Here is a 21,966-nt window from a genome sequence, read left to right as displayed (position 1 = left end):
TTTGGCAACACATTTGCTTTTTATCAGACTCTCTATTATCTTTACTTTTACATGTGTGCTCTGGAAACCTGAGAGCTGGTGCTTCTATTTTTTACTTCCTTTTATTTATTTGCTGAGGAGAAAAGCCTGTGACGCGTCATAATAATACATGATCTGAAATGACAGGAGTGGGATTATGTATGTGTGCTTGATACCAGTTCCTGGAAGGAAATGCAGTTTATTACTGCTGACTAAACACTCCAGAGATTACAGAGCTTGTCATACGAGTCAATGGGCTAAGTGGGGCAAACAGGCTTAACCGAAGGCTGGAGACTAAAAAATGACAAGAGCTGCAGGACCAGTTTCCCTAAACAAAGAGGAGAAAGGCAGGGCTGGAAGCAGCTGACATATGTCGGCCTCAAAAGACAAAGCAAATTACAGAATGTGGTAGAGGAAACCTTAAGAAAGACGGGACACAACTGTGGATTACTACACCTGGATATCAGAGTGGTGCATCACCGCTCCAACTGGGGAGGACAGAGACAGAAAGGAGGAAAAAAGGAAGGAGAGGAGAGGGATAAGGAGCAGGTGAGGAGGGTGGAGTTAAGAAAACATTGACGGTGGAACGTAGACAAACAGAGAGCAGCACATTGATCCCTTGAGCCTGACCTATCGCCTGAGAAAAACAAGACAATGAAGAGCTGAACGGCACGACAGAACCCAGACTCGTCCTTCAGGTGGGAGGAATGTATGAAAAGTGCCTAACTGCATGAAGGAGGGAAGCATGAGCCTGTAATAACAGGATCTAACATTTTCTTTGGGATATAAGAGACAACCGAAGGAGCTGAGGTAAGGATTTGTTTTCTGGATGTCTCCTCTGTTACACTTTCATTCTGTCTGTTTTTTTTACGACATATCATAATAATACTAAAGTAGCAGAGGGAGCATGAGTTTCATGTAATAAAAGTTTTATCTGTGCATCTCCCTCTGGCTTCAATCCTCCTGTGATAATCAAGAAAATGTTTTTCTTCATTGGTTGGAATACGCGAGCCAGGGCTGTTTTGACATTTATGTTTGCACTTTGGGTGTGTAGAACAACACTAGAATTAATGTGTTAAAAAATGCAGATGAACAGGTTTCAGAGTGCTTGGGTCTGATGTAAAAGGAAGATCACAGGGTTGAAGTGTTTCCCTGAGTGTCATTTTTGTACCTGCACACTGCATCTAAGCATTAAGCATAAAGCAGCTTCAGGTAGAGAGGATACAGTTTTTTCTGTATACAGCTTTGGTGTAAGGCATCTATTCTGGTTAAACTAGCTCATATAATATAACTTCATATTTAAGATTGACCAACCACAGAAGTGTGTGCTGTGAGGCCAAAAGGTTCAAGGTTCTCTGTCACGGTAAAAAGATACGGTGAAGTTTCAGCGTTTTCGTTCTGATTACCAGGAAGAAGACGTTTGGCATATTCTCAGAGGCTGTGATAGAACAGCTGAAGTTCCTTGTCTCAGTTACGTGTTCACTCAGACACCTTCTCATACCGGTTACCTGTAAGAGTCATGTTACCATTCACAGACTCAGCCCCTGAGACAAAGTGGGGTTCAGGACTATCACTTTATCTGTTGTTTTCAATCATGGTCATCTATTTATTTATACACATCGAAGACTACAAACCTGCTAAATATGAAGTTTGACAAAAGCGAATCAAATATTCTCAGCAACATTTCATCTCATCTTCTTTTTACATTTGACAGGATGTCTTCATTATCAGACGCAGACTCCCACTGCCAACATGGAGATACAATCTGCGGTAAGTTTCATCTGCAGAGATAAAAGTCGAAGATAGTGGCCCCTAGCCTGATCTGAGTCTGACCACTGGAGGCCAAAGTGTTCACATATGTTGACAGATGAACAGACGTACCAGCACACGCTGTACAAACATGTCTGCTATGCTACTCTGAGATCAGTGAGTGATTATAAAGACCGATGTTTCCTTGTGCCTGTTCCTGTTTGCAGAGATCCGTGTCTATGAGCAGGAGGTGATCATAGTGCCCATCTTGCTGCTGGCCAGCTTCCTGGTTACGCTGGTCTTCATCTTACTGCTGCGCTTTTGTCCAGAGAAAGTTGACCGGATCCGTCCACAGGCCTCAAAGTCGGCCTCCAGGAGGGTGCTGCATGGTATCGATGGTAAGACACTGGAACAGACATGGTTTAAGTGAATATTGTTTGCTTTGAACAGTCAGCAATATGTTTCCATGTGTATATTTAAAATAATGAGCAATTTATTGAGTTTTACAGTTTTCTAGAGGTGTAGTGAGATATTTACAGTTGGCAGCAAAGCATCGATCAGATTGAACTTTTTATACTGTTTCTTGCACTATTCCAGGTAACTGATGAAACTGAAGTTGCAAATGAATCACCTTCTATCAGGCTGTCACTGACACATATATTTCCCTGCAACAAACTTTTATTTTTCCTTTGCTGCTGTGCGACATACAGATTATTGCCACTGGGCAACACTGAACACAAACATTTAATAAATGGTTCATAACACACTATAATGGAGTGGTAAGCAGATATAAGTCTTCATTAAAGTATATGTTAACAACTATAACCACCATGGATAGAGGCCCACGGGGTAATGCATCACAATCTAATAATGAAAATATACATACACAAAATATGCTTTTATAGGAAAAGTTATGTTGTTGTTGACAATGTCCTTATAGCTGCATTGAACTACATTATAGTGTGTTACAAAGCATTTTTCAAATGTTTGTATACTTTTTTTTTTTACAAAGGCTAAATATAAGGACTGTGGTTTTATGTATTAAACTGCAGAGCAGCATTCGTGTGTTTTCTTGTTCTAGTGTCCACTGTATAATATAGTTTAGTTTCATTTAGGCATTTTTAAACACTACACAAAAAGACTAATAGTTCTATTTACCCTTTCTCACGTAAATTATTATTCTCTTTCTCCCTCTCTATCTGTCTCTTAACTCTCTGTCCATAGCTCCACCAGGTATCAATGTCCTGGAGCATGAAAGCATCGCTCTGGACATGCCCAGTTCCTACTCCACCTTCCACCCCCCAAACACCTACTCCTCAAAAAACCCCTCCATGTCTGTGAGCACACTCTCTCTCCCACCCAACCCCCACCCACAGCCGCTCATGCCTAGTTTCACTCCAATTGTCCAGCCCAGGGAGTTGCCCCGCCAGAGGTTGCCCGAGTCCTTCAACCTGGTCTCCCCTCTGCCTTCTGCCTTCTCCGTGCGCTCCGACTCCTCTGTGTCCCTCTACAGGGCCCGTATGGAAAACAGGAATGTGGTACTGCGGGTGCTAAACGGTGAGAAAAGAGCTCTTAATTATCTCATTCGCAGGTTCTTTCTCGTCTGACTTCTTCAGCTACAGTGTTTCTTTTTCCCTCTCGTCACCTCCCTGTCATTTGTACCCTCTACAGATTCGGCTGACGCTGAAGAAAGACACAGCTTCCTGGGTTTTGCATCCTTCTTGGCCCAGCTCGGACCCCATCCATTCCTGCCAGAGCTTCTCGGCGTGGTCTCCTTGCGGGCTCCTCTGGTGACAGTTGTGGAGGAGCTGGAGAACAGAGACCTGCTCAGCTTCCTGTGGAGATGCAGGCAGGTAGGAAGTGTGAGGTTTATTTTTACAAAAGGGGAAACTACTCCAGTGTGCGTAAACTCAAACACCAAACCATATAACTGAAGTTAAAAAGCATTCAAATGACAAAAATATAATTTCTGCTTGTGTTTGGTTTTTTCAGGAACGTGTGGATCCTCCATGTGAGATGACTGAGAGACGAATATTTACCATGGCCAAACAGGTGGCCTCAGCCCTGGTCAGTATGCTAATAACTATGTCCTCACCTTTTCTTTCTATGCCACATGTTTGACTTTCAAATTAGTGACATAACTCAGCCATAACTAATTAAACTACTTTTATTTCATTGGTTATCATTTTTAATAACCTATACATTTGCATGTTTCAAATCTGTCACACTGTCCCAGCAGTACCAAAATGCTCTCAAAATGCAGTTCCTGTGCGGCGTCGGAAGGACCTGTACCTTATATCAGCAAAGATGGGAGAGGTGACATTAACTGCACAGACTTATCTGCTTAATCCTGAGACACCTTTGTCTTGTTGCCCAATCAGGAGTTCCTACACAGCAAAGACCTTGTCCACGGAAACCTCCGTGCCCACAGCGTACTGGTCAGCAAGGAGTTCACGGCCAAGCTTTGGGGTCTGCATGGGGTCTACACAAGGAAGAACCAGGGAGCCACTCAGAGGGATGATCCCAGCATGAAGAAATGGCAGGCACCAGAGGTGTTAGCCAAGAGGCCTGCCAGTCAGAGCAGTGACATGTGAGTTCTTTTTATGCCTCCATTCACTAACTTATTAAAAGTTGACATGAAATGCATCTTCTGTGTGTTTACTATTAAGAACATTTACTTAGTGGAGGGCTAACCATTGCTTGCCTATGTGTGTCCCCGTCTAGCTGGTCATTTGGCATCTTACTGTATGAAATGGCAACACTGGGTAAGTTCACCTGTAACCTCTCAGAAAACAGACTATTAATAATGGATGAGTGTACTTACTTAGGTAGGCAATATAAATACATACTGAGTCTGAAAATATTCGTTCTGAACACAGTGACATTTTCCCAAACCATTTACACTCTCATTCACTCCAATGCAATATCTCTGGTTGCATCAGGCATTTATAGGCAATGTTGAAAATCAATAAACAGGACTACTTTATGTCAATATTGGATTTGAATAGGATTTTTGCATAAACATGGTAAAGTACCTTTATCTGTAAGTTATCTAATTTGCTGGATCATGGACTTTGCGCATCTATCCGTAAAGAGTTTCTCTAGCGATTTTCCAGGAAATATATTATACTACACATAATACACTGATATCACAATGTAAAAGTACATAGAGGATGTTATCCATATCTCCCATTCTTACCTCCTACTTTTACTGTTTTCTCTCCAGGTGAAGCTCCGTTTGCAGAAATCTCAGTTAATGAACTTCTTCAGTTTCATCAACGAGGGAAAAGTCTGAAAAAACCTTCCAACTGCTCTAACACGCTGTGAGTATCCGGATAATACACACCTAACCTGAGCCAACTCGTTGACTGAAGAATTTCTCCCATTAACAAGTATGCTCTAAAGTTCAGACTATTTTCTCTTTCTCTCTCTCAGGTACTCCATCATTAAGGGTTGCTGCCATTGGAAGGATCAAGATCGTCCCTCCCTGGCTGACGTGAGCCGAAAGCTCGTCTCAGGAGAGAAGAATGCCTCTGACAAACTCCTCAAGGTGCCTGGGACAGTCAACATCGAGCAGTACCTGCAGGAAGCAGGATATGGGGAAACAAACAGCTACACTGTTTTCTGAGCACTGCTCGTACTAGAAAAACAAATTGCACTATTTCTCAAGCACCCTAGTGGTGCACTTTTCCTACACAAGTCTTTCAGGTGCAATAAAAGTGTTCCAAGATCTGTTTACAAGTGCTTTGGGCACTGAAATTTATGTACGCTCATACTTCAGGTTCATGCAACAAAAATGATGAAAAGTCTTATATGTTAAATAAGTTATTTACTTTTGGGAAACATGCATTTTAATCCAAGACCTCAACTGTGGGGAAATACTGTACATCTAGTAGACTTTTCAGATATGTAAACTTGATGAACGTACAGTTGTTGCATCCTGAACTTGTAGTTGATACTGTAAATATATGATATTTTACACGTTTACATCCTAAAGCCAATGTATATTAAAAGTTAATATGTTATTACTACATTTTTGTATTATTCCGTATCAGGCATAGCTGTGGAAATGAAGGACATAATGCAATTGAATTATTAATACATTCAATGTTTTCTCTATAAGCTCAGTTCACGGAGACAGATAGCTTTAAGCAAGAAATGAACTGAACTGTTTACATTTGAATAAATAATCATTATGGGGCCTGGAATGACCTTTTCTTTTTCTCATGGATGTCTTGTGGGTAATAAATGTATACACAAATACTTCCAGTAACAGGTATTGTTTATTGGTAGTACTGCATACATGTACACAGAGCACTTCCACTCAGCCCTTGAGAGAGCAAACCATGAGGAATACCTATTTTCAGGTAGTTAGGTTGATTAAAGCTACTAAAACTATATTGTATCCATGAAAAAATAATTTTGATTGTAGTACAAAATGGAAAAGATATAAAACTAAACTTTTAATAACTGGTAAAATGAACTAATTAAAATGCCAGGCTTTTTGAGTGTCCTTAGCTCGATGTGATTGGAGCCTGGATTGAACATCTATGGTGAAAAAAAACAAATAACTACTACAAGACTAAGACATTTAAATGAAGTGACTGTTGCTGACGTCAAAAATCATATCACTAAAGTTAAAGCACCGTTTGAGATACAGCAAGAAGGCAACGTTTCTTTTTTTTTTTTTCTTTTTCTTTTTTTACCCAACGGGTGAACCGTCCCAGCTAGAAGACCTAGCACCGATTACTGCAGGCTGGCGTATAGTATACATACAAAAGGTCTCTACTCACAATGACAGAAAAAAAGTGACAAACACTACTGACAGGGGTACTTCAGACTGCCCATGCACACCACTCAGACATAACAGTATGCATACAACATGTTTTTTTTGCACATTCAATGTCCAGAAAGTAAACTGTCCATCCCCATGTCTTCGCATGACTGATGTAGCACCATTATTTTGTAAAAAAAAAACAAAACATCCATACTGTCCCTGGAGATCTCAGTCTTAGGTTTTAAATTCTTACTAACAGAGGAGCAAGTCCAGGTATTGATTTCAGTGAGAAATTATCAATGAGAAAACGATCCCTGTGCGCCTCTGAAGTACTGACTTCATCACTCACGCAGGCTGTTGATGGAGGCACAGATCTTGAGAGCAGGACCCAGCTTGATATTCATGGTGGAGATGAGATGGTCCTCTCGCAGGAGCAGGAGAGCCTGCCCGTCTATTTCCTGTGACAGAAACTGGGCAGCCAGCTCTTCACAACCTGAGCGCAACAGAAAGACAAGATGATACAACTAGCACAAAAACAGACCAGGAGTCACGGCTAAGACTTTAATCACTGAGCACGAACCTTGAAGTGAAGAAATGAACCTGCAGACTTCTTCAACGCTCCACTGAGCAGGAGTTGCCGAGAGAAAGTTGGCGCCCTCCAGTGGGAGGCTACCAGGAGCTGAGCTGTCGGACTGAGGAGCGCTGTGGTCAGCTCGAGAGCAGGAGTGTGAAGAGCTTGGGGAAAGTGACGGAGAATCGTCCTCTTCCTCTTCTCCATCGCTCGACACGTCCTCTGAGCGACTGGACTCAGAGTGACACTGCACCCAAAAGAGCGGAAATTCGGATACAAAAGCCAACGATAAAACAATTTGCTGGCAATAAAGTGACATGGTATAAAACCATCCAGTGTGTTAGTCTGACTCTCGATGCTGATACTTTCCTACTAAGGCAGTCAGGTCAAATAAAGCTAATTTGTTCTCACCAAAGATTTAAATTTTTATAAAGACGGGTCACAAATATTAAGTTTCATTTTAAAGAAAATGTTAAATGATTTCCTCTCAACAGCTGGGCACTGTAGTTTTTTTTTGCAAATGTTACTTAAACAGAAGTAAATAGTGCATTTGTTAGGGACTATTTTCATCAGCGGAGTAGTACACATTTGGTGGTCTAGTGAGTATTTACAGCAGCAAAGTGTACGTGGGATTGATTCAAAATAAACTATAGAGCCAGTGTTCATTGCAATAAAGGAGCATGTGGCTCACTGGTGTGTTTTTACAAGTTGTTGTTTAAAATCAATGTACAATGAAAAAATGGATGTCTAACCACACCCAGCTTTAGATAAACAGAAAATACTTGTTAGTTGGATTAATTCATTGCTGTTTTGATTTTTTCATGGGATTTGCTGACAACAGGAAAAGCAGAATATTTCCAACCTCACCCTTCGAACAGCGGAGCTCACCTTGACAGGTAGATGCCTGCTTGATAATTTATTACAGGCGATATTAGAACTGTTCCTGCGAGAGGGGCCCCTGCGCCTCGCAGCGCTCTCAGTGGGTGCTGGAGGCGATGCCAGTCCTGCACCACTTCTCCCCCTGCTTGTCTTGAAGTGTTGGCTGCAACTTACATTATACCTGTGGATAGCAGAGCACAGTCAATACTCAGGAAAACATTTGGATTTTTACTCCAACCAAACAACCATTGTGGACAAGGTGCTTAATCAGTGGCATCACTGGGTACAGTTGTTGGCTGGAATGAAAACCTGCTAACTCTTGGTACTTCATTAGTGAAGCTCATAGAGTTTTTAGTTTATTTCATACAAGACAGCACAAAATAAAGTTAAATTATGCTGAATAGAGAAGCTTGGGGATGTTAGTGGAAATCCTACCTCTTAGCACAAGTATTTGAACAGAACCTCTTTGATCCTCTGAATTGGCTGGCTGGAGCGAGGCTTCCACAGTATTCACATTTCAACACTGGAGAGGAAGAGGAAAGAAAAGCTCCATTACATTTAGTAAAATTATCACCATACAAAGTCGTTAATGGTTATCATACTTGATCATCAAAAAATAAATCTTATTCCACCACTTACAAGGAGGTCCGTTTTCAGAGCGGCCTACCAGAGCAAAATCTCTGTCTTTGAGGAGTCCAGCCACCTGTCACATCAAATATTAGCCAGACAGTAAGGAACGTTATCACAGAAAAGTGCACAGTCAATATTATTCAAACCTAAGATCGCATTTAATATGAAATGTGTGCTTTCATGGCAGAGCAGCCTTACAGGGAAGGGTTCAGCTCCCTCCTGAATGACAAAGCCCTCTATGAGGTGGGTGAGAACTTGAGGTTTGACCACTGCCTGGGGAACAGGCGCTCTTTCCTTGTCCCCATGCCCGACTCTTGACAAGGGCAGAGGTAAGGATAGGGTGGGAGGAGATGAGAATGCAGCGGCTACAGGAGGAGCTACATTCAGGATTGAAACAAACAGGGGACAGAATTAATTTTTAACCAGATTTCAAGATTTATGGTCACAATTTGCAGGTGTTGCTACAAATAATTTATGCTTGATTTGTAGATGACAAAATCAACAGACCTGAGTCCTTTGTAGGGGCGGGGGATAAGGGAGGAGCAGAATCTTTCATTGGTGCCGAGTCTGAAGATTCTGTTGCCATCTCATTTGGAGCATCACAGTCTGATTTTCTCTTCAGAGAGCCATTGGGAGGCTTTGTCTGATGGTATGTGAGGAAAAAAGCAGCAGGTGTTAGAATTCTTACCCAAAACAGTGTCAGTGTCACTAAGCGCATCTTTCCAGTTGTCTTACCATAGCGTTGCTGTTGAAGACCGCATTAACATTCCCACCAGCTGTGTTTTCCAGGGCTGTGCTGCTCCTTGCTTGTGCAAGGGCTACAGCCTGTGCATTTCCTGCTAAGCCCTGCCTGGCTCCCACCAGCTGCACAGGGATGTGGGGAGGGTTGTGCCCCCCAGTGCTGGCCTGGCTGTTGTTAGGTGGTGCTGGAAGAATGGGAGGTGGGTGTCTAGGAGGCAGCTGCACAGGTAAACGGTGTCCCTGAGCTGTCTTGGGCTGGATAGGCACAGGGCCTTTGTCTGCGGTAGTGCTGGCCTGTTGTAACGGCTGCACCACCAGAGTCTGCGTGTTGACGTTGGCTTTTGGGGCCACTGAGCCGATTGGGTAGCCCTGGGTGGAGGTAGGAACATTTGAGGTGGGCACCAAGATCACAGGGGCAGCAGAGGGGGAAAGGAGGAGCTGGGAGAGAGGGAGTGCTGGAGAGGAGGTGGAGGAGGGAGCTACAGACGCAGCGGGAGTAACAGTCATTGCCGCCTGGTTTCCAGTTTTTACAGTCATAGTCTTGGGGGTGGACTGCTGAGTAAAGTTAGGTTTGGCCATTTGTTGTTGCTGTTGTGGTTGTACTTGCTGCTGCTGAGCTGTCTGGGGGAAAGTCTGCTGCTGTTGACCAAGAGGAAAGCTGGCAGCATCTTTCCTCTCTGGAAGCTCAGACTTGACAGCAACTGCTCTGGGAGTGGAAGCACAGTGCAGCGCCAGGTTCTGCACCTGGGACAGGAAGAAAGGTGTAGATTGTGGTGAAATGCAGTTGAGAAATCAAATTTCCAGGACTGTATGACTTTAAATGGCTCAGACTTAACATTACAGGTAGGTAATGGTACTCAAACCTGATCATTGTCAGACTGTGCACTGGCAGTGGTAGGAGCAACTTCATGCTGTTGCTGCTGTTGCTGTTGCTGTTGCTGTTGTTGCTGCTGCTGTTGCTGCTGCTGCTGCTGCGGCTGTGTCTGGGCAACTGTTGCTACAGTAGCTGTTGCTGTACCACCAGGCATAAAGATGAGCTGAGAAGCAAGGGGAGCCCTGAGAGAGCGGTTGACCTGTGTGAGGAACAGGACAAATGATTAATCTTGTAAACACCAAATATTTCTGTGAATGACTTCTTAACTACATTGAATATTTAATGACATTATCAATTTTGATGATTATTGTCAATATTATTTTATTGTCAATCAGCTCTTTCAAGTTATTAACCACTATCATTAGTACCCAATTAGGTTTATGGAACACCAAACATACAAGCTTTTTCAGAGATTATTGCCAAAAATGGACACAGTGCAAGATAAAATTTTAACTCACTCTAAGATACATCTGTCCCTGTCCTGCCGAGTTTCCGCTCAGTAACACCGACTGGTTGAGAGCTGGAGTTGTTGCAGAGGTGACTGGCCCATGGGGACGGGGATTAGTCATTGTCCCACCTGCAGACGTGGTGCTTAGGTTGACCTGGGAAGAACAGAAAATTAAGTTTTTAACCAAAACTGCCGACTATTTTCATAAATAAGCTGTGTAACTGATCATTCCAAAATGACTGACATAAAAACTCACTGTGGTGGGCGCCTGGGACATGCTGTTACTCGGGGTATTGGACTGGCGACTAGCTGCAAGGGTGGCCTGGTTTAAAGAGAGAAATCATATAGATGGAGCGTGACGTTTCTGCTGACCATACTTTTGTACAACCTATTTTTTTCTGTAATTATTATGGTTACCTGTTGCACAGCAGCCAAGTTATGGAGTTGGGCACTATTGATCTGCTGCTGCAGCATGAGCTGCTGAAAGTACTGAGCTGCATTTGGCTGTCTTTGCAGTGCTTGGAGAGCCTAAACAAACACAGACACACATACACAGACTGTTTAAGAATAATTTATAAGTATCTATATTTACATATTATTAACAATTCAATATATGAAACATTAGTCTTCTCATCATACCTGTGCTTTATTTTATGCACACAAACTCTCACCTGTACAGCCTGTCTCTCATATAGAGACATGTGGGCTATCTGGGGTGCACGTGAGTTCCCACTTGTCTGAGGATTTCCATTGGTGGTGCCTGTGTTTTGGTCTTCACCTGCATCCATGTTTGCTGCACAAAACCAAAAGCAGTTGTGAGAGAACGCTTGTGCTCTATACATAACAACTGCTTCTACTTCTACAGCATAACTTTTAAACTGTAAATACCTAGGCATAAAAACTTGTTGAACATGCAATGTAGTACCCCTTGCTGGGACCACATACTAAAAATAATTTAAAGAAAAATAACTAGGTCAAACAGATTTACATATGAAAACTCAAATTATCAGTTATTATAGCTTCAGTACATAGAAAAAAAACTTGGGTTAAATCAGTGGGTTTCAAATGTCTCACAGGCACTGCTGGCATAAATGGGGTGATACGTGGTGAAACCTCTAGGGTCCCACTGCAGGAGTACTACCTCAAAGTTTCCAGTACTGGGTTCATTATATATAAACAGAGGTGCCTGGGATTACTCTTACAGAGAGACAATAAATCACAGCCAGCTACACCCCTGCACAGAGTTGTGACTACTTAAGAGCTTGGCAGACGTTATCGCTGACCCGGTTTGGCTACTGATGGTGGCGAGCAGGAGCGTTGTGGTATTTTCATTAACACAGCAGTTGTCAACATGATAGATGGATACGAGAGAAAGAACAACATGGAGGAAAGCTCATAAACACAAAGTAAGACAGAGGCTAGCCAGCTGTGGCTAACTACAATGGACTTTGCTAGTTAGCTTTCCCCAAACACAAGTCTGACATGTCATAATAAAAATATATTAACTTTTGTAACGGTGCTAGAAAAAAGGCCGAGTGCAGAAGTGTTAAATGCAAGTAGAAGATCCGTTGGGTTGTTGCTAACACTAACGTTTACTGACATAAAAGATGCAGCGTTAGTTTATAGGCTAACCGACTAGCAATGCTAGCAGGTATAAAGCTAGCATCTATCCAGCTTTCACTACTGCATGAAGTTAACATTTAATGGTTTTCGGCGTGCTCGGGTGTGTACCTCTCAATGACTTTTCTGTTCTTTTCAGAGTTATAAGCAATTAGTTTTATATTCCGATCTTGGTTTTACCTGAAAATAACGACAGCCCCTTTCAGGATTTTTGCCTCCAACAAAACCCCGCCCCTCACAGGTTTTCTTCTTCTTCTTCTGCTTCTTCTTCTGCCTCTTCTGCTTCTTCTTCTTCTTCTTCTTCTTCTTCTTCTTCTTCTTCTTCTTCTTCTTCTTCCTCAGTAACGGCCGCTGGTCATATTACTGCCATCCTCTGGATTCAGGCAGCTCCTACATTGTCCCGACTACTAAACTTTTAACATCAGTCCTGTTTTACTTTCCCCCACGAAGTTTACGAAGCATATCCTGCTCTGTTTACTTCCAACCCACTCCAGTATCTCCTTTAACTCTCTTCCTCTCATCAGAAAATCTTTGCATTTCCTCCATCATATCCTCCCTTTCTGATAACATGTTCTACACTTTCTGGTGCGTCACAGAGACTGGTTGGATGCTACCCCATAGGTGTCTTTTACACAGGGGACCCTCACTTTTTAAAAAGCATTATTTGTTGAGCCTGTTCTGGAAAATAGCTTGCACCAAGAAACACTAAAACAAATGAGAATGTTTTGAGAAAGGTTTATTTGCACAATAAGAAAACAGAATGCAGTGTAAATATAGAAAATAACATTGGCATTGTTCGATTGATGAGGTGTTGCAGCGCTGGATGTGATGAGCGAGTTATGTTGAGTTTTATGCCCAATAGTAGCCTAGGCAATGCCCTGTTATTGGCCTACATTTTCTTCCTGCCATAATTATCTACTTTGATCTCATAGCAATCCCCCCAAAGTACATTATCTAAAATTGCATATAGTGAAGACTATTTAAAAATGTTTTTTCATCTAAGCCTTTCACAACACAAAGCAAGTGTCCTACCTCAGGACAGTAAATGAGTTGTAAAATCTTTGCAGCCATGTTACTCTGTGATAAAGATTTCTGGGTAATTGTGTGTTTTTAGTCTTTGGGACTGGTTTAAGAACCACTGATAAAGGAACCTGGTAAAGCAGATTCTTTTCCCTGAAACATCTACCAACACCAGGTGTATGTTCAATAACAGTGCTCACCATATCAAAGATCTTTATCATAGGTTAATTTAAAATACAGTAAATTGCCAATAAAAATATATTGTGCATATAGTTTTTATTAAAACAAACTCCAGTGTACTTTGGTGTGTAAAGAGTTCATCAACACAATGATCATAAATAAACTAGAAACTAGTTTCATATTGTATTTTTTAATGCAATCAGAACCAAACTAAAAGTTGTGTGATTTAAAGTCATCCTTGAACCAAACAGGCTATTACATCAATCTATAGGCTGTTCAGTTCAATACAACCACAGGTGTAACCATTTCAACCAGAGTATAATTCGCTGAATTGAGCAAAGAAATATCAACATTAATAAAGACAAAAAGGCAAATGACAGAAAACAAACAGTTCTCACACAAGTGCTCACACTGATAGTAACTTAAATTTCACTGACACCTACTAACATAATTTTCCCATCAAGTTCAAAAAGCCTGCTTTAGTCCATAGCAGCATGAATAATTTGAATAGATTTATGTAAAAATATTAGAAACCTCATTATTGATATCCTCAGAACTATAACATTTTTACTGCTATATTGATACAAGAGAATTACAGAAGTGCTTTCATTGCTACGTATCTTATGTATCTTGCTAAAGAAGCAATATATCAGGCACAAAGCAGCCTGAGTATTTGGTCAAACATGAGTCTACAGACTGTAAGGTCGGTGTGTGTACCTAGCAGTGTATCTGGTGTTTGGGTCAATTTTATCATGTAGGCAGAGATTAGTTTGCCCACTATAATATTCATTATTGAGGAGCTTTGTGAAAATGAACATTTTTCTTTTGCAGTGAATGTTCTTCTATTCTATGAGAAATACAAGTACATATTCTATGTATGTACTATACTTTTCGAAATCGTAAATTATGAATAGTAGAATTCATTTAGGAATCTCTTACAGTAGTATTAGTAAGATAGGTTTAATTTAGGAATTTAATAGCTTTGTTGACCTTTGTGACGAACATTTAAGAGAGGAGTATGGGAAGTTACAACTGTCAAGCTCAGGAAGCTGACTTTAGTAAAACCATTTTTGGGAAATATAAGCATTGATGTAGAAGCTTTTCCCTACATTGTGGGAAAAAGGCAAGGGGCAAACTTAAAGTGAAATTCATCTATGGTTTTTGCAGTGATTTCCATTTGTGTAGCAATGCTGTAAGAATAGTCACAGTAAAATTAAGTGTTTACATTCTCATATTCTATACGTTCAAAACAAAACAAACGGATTAAAGCCAAATTACACAAGCAAAAGCACTCGTGAGTTTAGTAACCTGCAACTGTCAGTGCACAACCAGGACCCCAGGAAGAACAGCTTGTTGCAACCTGCACACATGTCAAACAACATCAATAATTAGCCAAGCAAAAAAGATGAACAGTATGCCATTAAGTTTAGATCACGTAGAAATCCAACTTCTTAACCTCTGCCTTTTGTGTCAGATTTCCATGGAAGAAGAGTTGTTCTTTATTGTCACTTTACAATCTTGGATGAATTACTCATTTGTCTGACATCAATGAAATGCATGGTTTAGAGAGAAGACAAGTCTGTCAGCCCCGTGGAGTAACATGTCCTCTTAAGACACAAGCAGATCATCAGTAGTTACCCTAGGCACAAGTCTGATATACACACAAATGTGTGAGGAGGTCCTGACCTAAACCAGCAAGCCAAAACAGACTTGTGTCTAGCAGTAATTTCATCTAACCTGTGAAAGAGTAAACTGCGTCACACAGTGAAAAATTCTGTCCCATTCTGTTCTGACATATTGAGGTCACATAGGTAGTAAGTGGTCATCTCTCTCTTCTGGCTCTTCCGCTAAAGTTTCAGGGGCCACTCCCCTGTAAGCTGGGGATTCCTCTCGATTCCGTGAGCGGCACACAAAGTCACACCCATCCTGTAAGGGAGAGGTAAAGTTTCTTATGAATTTAAAACAAACACACATCATCTTGAGCGTGTACTGATGTTATTTATCAAGTGGATCATGCTTACTGCTGTCAGGTTGCCAATCTCCACCCAGAAGGCATAATTGGGGAATTGCTCCATCCCTTTGGCTCCAACAATCAGCCGTTGGTAGAGGAAACCTCCAATTAAGTAAACACCCAGAATACTGAACCCACTGAAAGAAGAGAGAACTTATGATCATTGAATATTTATGCTGCAACATTAAGGGGTTTTGTGTCACTACAGACTGTCTTTACGCACATGATGAGTAGTATGGAGCCAGTGCTGAGCTTGGACTCAATAGCTGGGCACACCGCACTGGAGTCAAGCTCAAACAAGTAGAAACATTGCTCCCCCCTACTCCTGTCCTCCAGAACCACCTCCAGGTTGCCCTGGAAGTGAGATAGAAGGAGACAAAGGTAAGTAAAAGGTAACACACATTTAGAAAAGGAGACAGGGTGCAAGACTACATGACATTTGGGAGGAGCATTAGGCTGTGTTCAGACTCCTGTGAGCAGTGTGTGAAAAAAAATGTAGTCCGATTATTTATGTCAATGAAACCAGAGAGTTGATCCTGATTGAAATTTTTTAATCAAATTTCACCTTCATAATGGTACCTGAAGCAACGCTCCAGCACCAACGCAGCCCCTTGTATTTTTTTTTAATGCAGTGTAATTTTGATCTAAACAACCAGTAATTTTGTTTCTCACATCAGGTGATCTAAAAGCCATCTGTATTTCTTTTACCATGTCTTTCTTCCTGTCGCAAGAGATCATAACAATGGCCCTCCTCTTTTCCTTGTTACAGTGATCTTTATATGTGTCGCCATTTCCGTAGATCAACATCACCCAGTCACCTGGAAGGGCAGGGAAAAAGATACAATACTGAACTAAAGCACCGCATGAAAGGTTTGGTCCCATGTCAAGATTAATTCCAATCTTAGGCTTCAGACTGATTATTCTTATAGTTTGTCTCAAAAACATAATCCTGCAACCTAAAATCCTTGTTTTAGAATGGTTAACAATCCATCATATCATGCAAAAGTGTCATGTAAGATACCAAAACAAAGTCAGTGTAAATTACTTACTTCCTCCAATGGCTTGTGTTGCATTATACATGCCAATCACAGTTTGTTTCTTTCCTGTTTCCTTTTTGTCCATTTGAATAAGCCCAGCTCCTGGGACACCCCCTGCATCGCCACACAACTGGAACACATATCTGTAACTCTCGTCTTCTACTGTAAAGCTGTCAACATGAGAACACATCCCAGTAAAAAGTCAACACTGAATGGCAAAGTATTATTAGGCAAAATCCCTCTGTCAAGGCTGGATTACACATTCAATATGTGCTGAGTGATAACAGGCAATCCAAAAACAATCTGCTGTTATATCGCTGACACTGAATATGCAGATACAAAACGGAGTCATTTCTTACTTCTTATTGGCGAGTGGCTCTAGTCGCTTGAGGACAGTCCACTCTGACGAAGAGTTAGCGAGCAGTTTACAGCTGTTGATGCCCTCAGCAGCGGACACCCAACTCCCACACAGGACCAGCTGAACCGCCAGGGTCCACACCAGGAAGGGCCTTCCACTGGGACTTCTGAACAGCTGGAACAGATGTTACAAGAAAAACACACTGACTTTTTCAAAAGAAAGACTGTTATTTTATTTATCACAGAGCAAGCGATTCTCAAATATAATTACTTTCTATTCATTTGACATTAGGGTTAGACACCATATCATCAGAGACTTCTTTCAATATCGTTTATACTATGGTAGTATAATTATGGTGGTACTATGATCACAATCCCTTTTTGAGCTGAAAGGTATTAATCAAGTGATTAACTGAGCATTTATTTTCATATTAGGTTCAGTTTCAGTCATTTCTCAATCAATAATGCAAAATATCTGTTGATTCCAGATTCACAAATTTGATGATTTGCTGCTTTTCTTTGTCATATGATGTTATGACAAAGAACAAAACAAACAATCTGAATATGCCTCATGGAAACTATAATGGGATGTTTCTGATATTTTTAAATTTTTTAAAACTTTATTTAAAAAAAAAAATTACTGATTAATCAGTCATCTGAGAAAATATTCAGGATATTAAATCACACAGGAAAATAATTGTTAATTGTAAACATAATCCACATAATGAAGTTATGGCATTTTGTGACAATGTGATATCTTAGTTTGTGAGGTATTTCATATGATTTACGATGGGTTTTATCTGTATCATTCACTTACTATTTCTGATCAGTCAAAATTTAATTGCAAGAAGTAGTGCTCCTATATTCAATTTATTCCACATTACCATTAATCTTCACATTTGATAATCTTGAACCTGTGAATGTTGGCATTTTTGTTATAAAAATAAATATAAAATATAATATAAATTAAACACTGAATTGCTGATATCATTTCAGCACTAGTTAGAATTACAAATGCTCCTACTGACTAGGGCCACAACTAGTCAGTCAGCCTAGTCAGTAATAGTTTTGTCCACAAGATGTCCAAATTAGTTTGTATAATTTGCCACATCCCAGGTTGACCAACAATTCCTACACTAACAGATATTCATTACAATCATATGACGTGCAAAATATAAAGTCTTAAATGGATTATCAATTATCATAATATCTGTCGATTATTTGATTAATCATCTCATCGCTGCAGCTCTGCTACTGAGTAAAAGTAATATGTGCACTCATTTAAATGCTTCCTGAATTTAAAAAAAAAAAAACTGGGAGGAAAGTAGCAGCACATTTTTTGGAAAAACTATTTTCAGTGTGTTCTACAATATGTAAGTTCAGAACAAATAGAATAAGAACTGTATAAACAGTTCGTGTAATTGGAAATAGGAAGTTTTGAAAGTAAACATACGTGTATGTAAAATGTCTGTTCCTCTCAACACGAGGCATTAAGTTTTCCTGAGGAAACGCAGTCAGGTAAAAAAAAAAAAAAGAAAAAGAAAAGAAAAGCTGCACAGAGTTAAACTTTTAGCTACATTGTGCACCTACCTTCATGACTTCTCCTACTGTGAACAAGTGGGGAAAGCTCCTTTGTCAGTTACAGGTTTACATAAAGGCTGACAGATGTTTAAAATGTAGCCAGTTGATGATGTAGTGAGCTTCCTCACGCTAACGTCGCTTCCTGGTTGACTTTAAAAGGAATAAAGCTTCTTATTTCGTTATGCAGACGAAAAAAAGTTAATCTGAATGTAGTCAGGAGTCATAGGCTGCACGTTTTTCTGTCCGTGATAATTAACGTGCTCTTCCCCAAAATGTGAGAGATGGATGCCCAAGAGGCTAACAGGCTACAGACAGTAGCGGAGTGCGGAAGTGAAACTAAACACACACATTCACGCGCGCGCATGTGACCGTCCATATGAAGCGCGACCAATGAGCTGCGGCTGAACCCGCACACCCGCATCAGCTGACCCGAGAGCTGCCCAGTTCAATATTAGTGGAGGAATAAAAGTGAAAAGAGAAACTATCTTTTCTGTCTGCTCCATTTCTGTTGAGCGCTGCACATCCCGGAACATGTTACTTTAATGAGATATGCATGTCTTTTATCACTTCGCACATTATTTAACCTTCCACCAAATTCCCTTCTTTTAAATAAAATAGCGGAATATTGGTAAAAACATAATAGGTAACATTATTTATATCGTATTATATATTGTGGTGCACGAGGAAAAGGCAACCTATAATAACTGTCAAGATGTTTCACTCCAAGCCACAGACGTCAACCTCATGGTGGCGCTAGAGGAAGGGCCAGAGGCTCACCAAAGTCAGTAGGTCTCATCATTTATACATCTAATAATTGTGAAGATATTTCAACCTGGACAAAAGTGGTGGACTGATTGACCACCTGAAGTTACCATCATAAGAATTATATAATAACTTTCCACATTAACCTTTGATCTAGCTCTTTTGAGGTAGGGGTCCTGGGTGCAAAAACTTCTTATGTTGTTAAATTGTAGAGCCTCATAATTCAACTTTATGTTAATTTTGGAGGGTGTAATTTGTGGTGTACATTATAATTAAAAATATACAACATTAACATTACTCAGAATAATGCAATACAGGTTAGCAGTGCCACAAACTACAAATGAGGTAACCACCATAACTTTAAAAAGAAGGATAAGAATAGCTTTCTATTGGGTTGTTGGTAATAATGTCACCTAGTCATACACTCTTTTATCTTTACTCTCTTTACAACAAGTACCACAATGGAAACAGGACTTTTTGTAATCCATGACATTATACTGTTAGGTTGTGCTGTGATTTAATTTTCTCCGTTCTTAATGTCAACTAAACCAAACTAAACTGCAGCCATGAAGTTGATTCAACACCTCTCTAAAACCCTTTGTAACCAAAACAATACATTATAATCTTCATGAAGGCAGGATTTATTACAAGGCTGTTGTGTTACACTGCGTTAGTTTTATTTATTTTACCTGGCGACTGTTGCAGCTGAGAGTATTTTGTCACTGAAATTGCATGATAATATGCAATCACTTATTTAACAAGTGAAAGGATGGTGTTACAGTAGAGATATGTACTACCATGTTCCTCAAATATGTTGTTTAATAAAGTGCTCGTGTTGAAAATATTTTGCTTTTGAAGGAATTAAATGTTAGTAAGTTTCAAATATTTTGGCCCATCAAAACCCTGATGCTTTCATTATAATAGTGCATTAGTATACCAGCTTATCCAGTATACTGTTACAGTTGAATTCACATTTTTCGAGTGCCTCAGTAACAACATATGACTATACACAAAGTTTGCTTTCTCTACAGTAGTCTGTATCACATCCTTCAAATTTATCACCATGAATTTAAATACAAGATCACCTTTGCCCTGTTTAGAGTTTGATCTAATTTGCCTGAAACAATGTCCCATTCTTCTAATCATAACGTAAGTTGCATAAAAGAAGTTTAAGATTAAAGATCAATAACGCTCACTCAGTGGCCTTCATGTCTTATTGCTGTGCAAGTGAGCACTGCCTTATATTTGGTAGTACTTTTTTATGCATTGTTCCTATTTAATACAAAAGTCCTATCCATGAAGAAATGAATGAAATAAAAATACATGAGAAGTTTAGTTTCAACTTCAATTACCTGACACATTTTTAAACCCATCCTATTTAGCCGTCATCGTTAGCTTCTTAATCTTAACAGAAATTAAATTCCTTATTTTATTGGAAGAAAAATGCCTATACAGCACTCAATTACATTCATTTCAGTTACTTTATTGACATTTACAACTGCAACACCATTATTTTGCAACTTCACGGTTGGTACACATAAAGGAAATGAGCAACACATTTAAAGAAATTTCTAAATTTTTTAGAAGATGTGAATGTGGACAGGCTTCAGCATCAGCAAAGGATAAGGGAATAAAGTTAATGGACGTAAAGGCCATTCTTTAGGTGTTGATTCATCTGCATCCCAGCTTCATGCCCCATTTAACAACAATCTTTGGACTCCTGCACTATCCGACTGAACTGAAAAAACCCTGAACAGTAGAAAACAATGACAATAGGCCAGTGGCTCTAATCGCCATCACTATTAAATACTTTGAAAAGCTGGTTGTGTCTAAGCTTAAAGCAGAAGTAAACTCAGTTTTAGATCCATTTCACTTTGCTTCACAGACTGCAAGAGTGCTATCAAGTTTCTCATCTAGCTCTCAGTAAGACGGTGAGTAAGTCTGTTTCCCCAAAATATTAAAGTATTCCTTTACTTACCATCCATACACACTCAGATGGGAGTTTAGCATATACTAATGCCCTCACCACAAACTATATGACCATAAACGTGAATCAACACCGAACACTTTAACCTTCATGGTGGTTTTATTACTTTTATTGTTTTATTAGACTCTTTCAGTTTCAGTTAGGTAACAAACTGGCTAATGAAATGTAAAATAGTAAAATAATCCAGGTTATAAAGGCCTTCATCAAAATGTATACAAATCTAAATAAGAAAGTGTGAAGGTAAAGTGAAGGTAAAGGTGAAGAAAAACCAGGGCAGTTCTAATGGGGAGCAACAAAACAGGGAAACAAGTGAATAGGAAAGTGATGATAGTTAGTTGTTACTGTCTTTACCCAGTAATGCTAATGACAAGGAGCCGTGGTACTCCAACCTTTCAGTCTCAGCTGACCTCAGTCGTCAATCAACATAGTAAAGCACTCATTGTCAAACAAATAATTCACAGATCACCACTGTAATACACCCCTCCCTTGGTTTCCTCCTCTGTGATTGCTTAATCTTGGCTTTTCTTTAACAGTTTGTGTTTCCCTGTCTTTCCCCTCTTTACAACCTCTCAAGGGAATGTGGAGAAGTTTTTATAGGCCATAGTGAACTCTCCTCCAGTGTGTGTGTGCTCTCAATCCTCACTCTCTTTCTCCCCTTCCCCCACTCTCCTTTAGCTCTTACCTTACCTGGCTGTGTGTGTCGTCCAGACACACCCGGCTACTG

The 21,966-nt window shown here is 40.1% G+C and overlaps 3 protein-coding genes across 6 annotated transcripts; 1 reads left to right on the top strand and 2 right to left on the bottom strand.

The window, feature by feature from the left end:
- Window positions 1-310: 310 nt before the first annotated feature.
- LOC111230070 (tyrosine-protein kinase STYK1-like) lies at window positions 311-5,994 on the top strand. The gene is made up of 10 exons (XM_022756636.1): window positions 311-828; window positions 1,733-1,788; window positions 1,995-2,165; window positions 2,992-3,324; window positions 3,439-3,620; window positions 3,760-3,834; window positions 4,149-4,357; window positions 4,492-4,532; window positions 4,994-5,090; window positions 5,203-5,994. The coding sequence occupies exons 2-10, from the start codon at window positions 1,734-1,736 to the stop codon at window positions 5,393-5,395; spliced, it is 1,356 nt and encodes a 451-aa protein (XP_022612357.1). The 5' UTR covers window positions 311-828; window position 1,733; the 3' UTR covers window positions 5,396-5,994.
- A 61-nt stretch (window positions 5,995-6,055) lies between these two features.
- Window positions 6,056-12,539, bottom strand: phc1 (polyhomeotic homolog 1). Of its 4 annotated transcripts, none has more exons than XM_022756591.1 (14): window positions 12,488-12,539; window positions 11,359-11,480; window positions 11,105-11,215; window positions 10,932-11,009; window positions 10,698-10,841; window positions 10,229-10,438; window positions 9,360-10,109; window positions 9,132-9,267; window positions 8,823-9,001; window positions 8,634-8,697; window positions 8,430-8,517; window positions 8,004-8,175; window positions 7,125-7,362; window positions 6,056-7,037 (listed from the first exon to the last, which is right to left on the bottom strand). In XM_022756591.1, exons 2-14 carry the CDS (start codon window positions 11,473-11,475, stop codon window positions 6,886-6,888), a joined length of 2,439 nt encoding a protein of 812 aa, XP_022612312.1. In that variant the 5' UTR covers window positions 11,476-11,480; window positions 12,488-12,539; the 3' UTR covers window positions 6,056-6,885. The 4 variants fall into 4 exon arrangements, with proteins under 4 accessions (XP_022612312.1, XP_022612313.1, XP_022612314.1 ...); XM_022756592.1 differs by lacking the exon at window positions 12,488-12,539 and adding an exon at window positions 12,419-12,440; XM_022756593.1 differs by having other exon boundaries at window positions 6,057-7,037; window positions 10,944-11,009.
- A 1,142-nt stretch (window positions 12,540-13,681) lies between these two features.
- m6pr (mannose-6-phosphate receptor, cation dependent) lies at window positions 13,682-18,824 on the bottom strand. The gene is made up of 7 exons (XM_022756665.1): window positions 18,503-18,824; window positions 16,915-17,087; window positions 16,568-16,725; window positions 16,227-16,336; window positions 15,742-15,872; window positions 15,529-15,655; window positions 13,682-15,433 (listed from the first exon to the last, which is right to left on the bottom strand). Exons 1-7 carry the CDS (start codon window positions 18,506-18,508, stop codon window positions 15,311-15,313), a joined length of 828 nt encoding a protein of 275 aa, XP_022612386.1. The 5' UTR covers window positions 18,509-18,824; the 3' UTR covers window positions 13,682-15,310.
- Window positions 18,825-21,966: the final 3,142 nt, after the last annotated feature.

Source organism: Seriola dumerili, unplaced genomic scaffold, assembly GCF_002260705.1.
Source record: "Seriola dumerili isolate Sdu_G_001 unplaced genomic scaffold, Sdu_1.0 BDQW01000258.1, whole genome shotgun sequence".
In the NCBI taxonomy this organism is placed as follows: domain Eukaryota; kingdom Metazoa; phylum Chordata; class Actinopteri; order Carangiformes; family Carangidae; genus Seriola; species Seriola dumerili.
The sequence above is the reverse complement of the archived record's forward strand: the minus strand, read 5'-3'. Positions and strand labels throughout refer to the sequence as shown.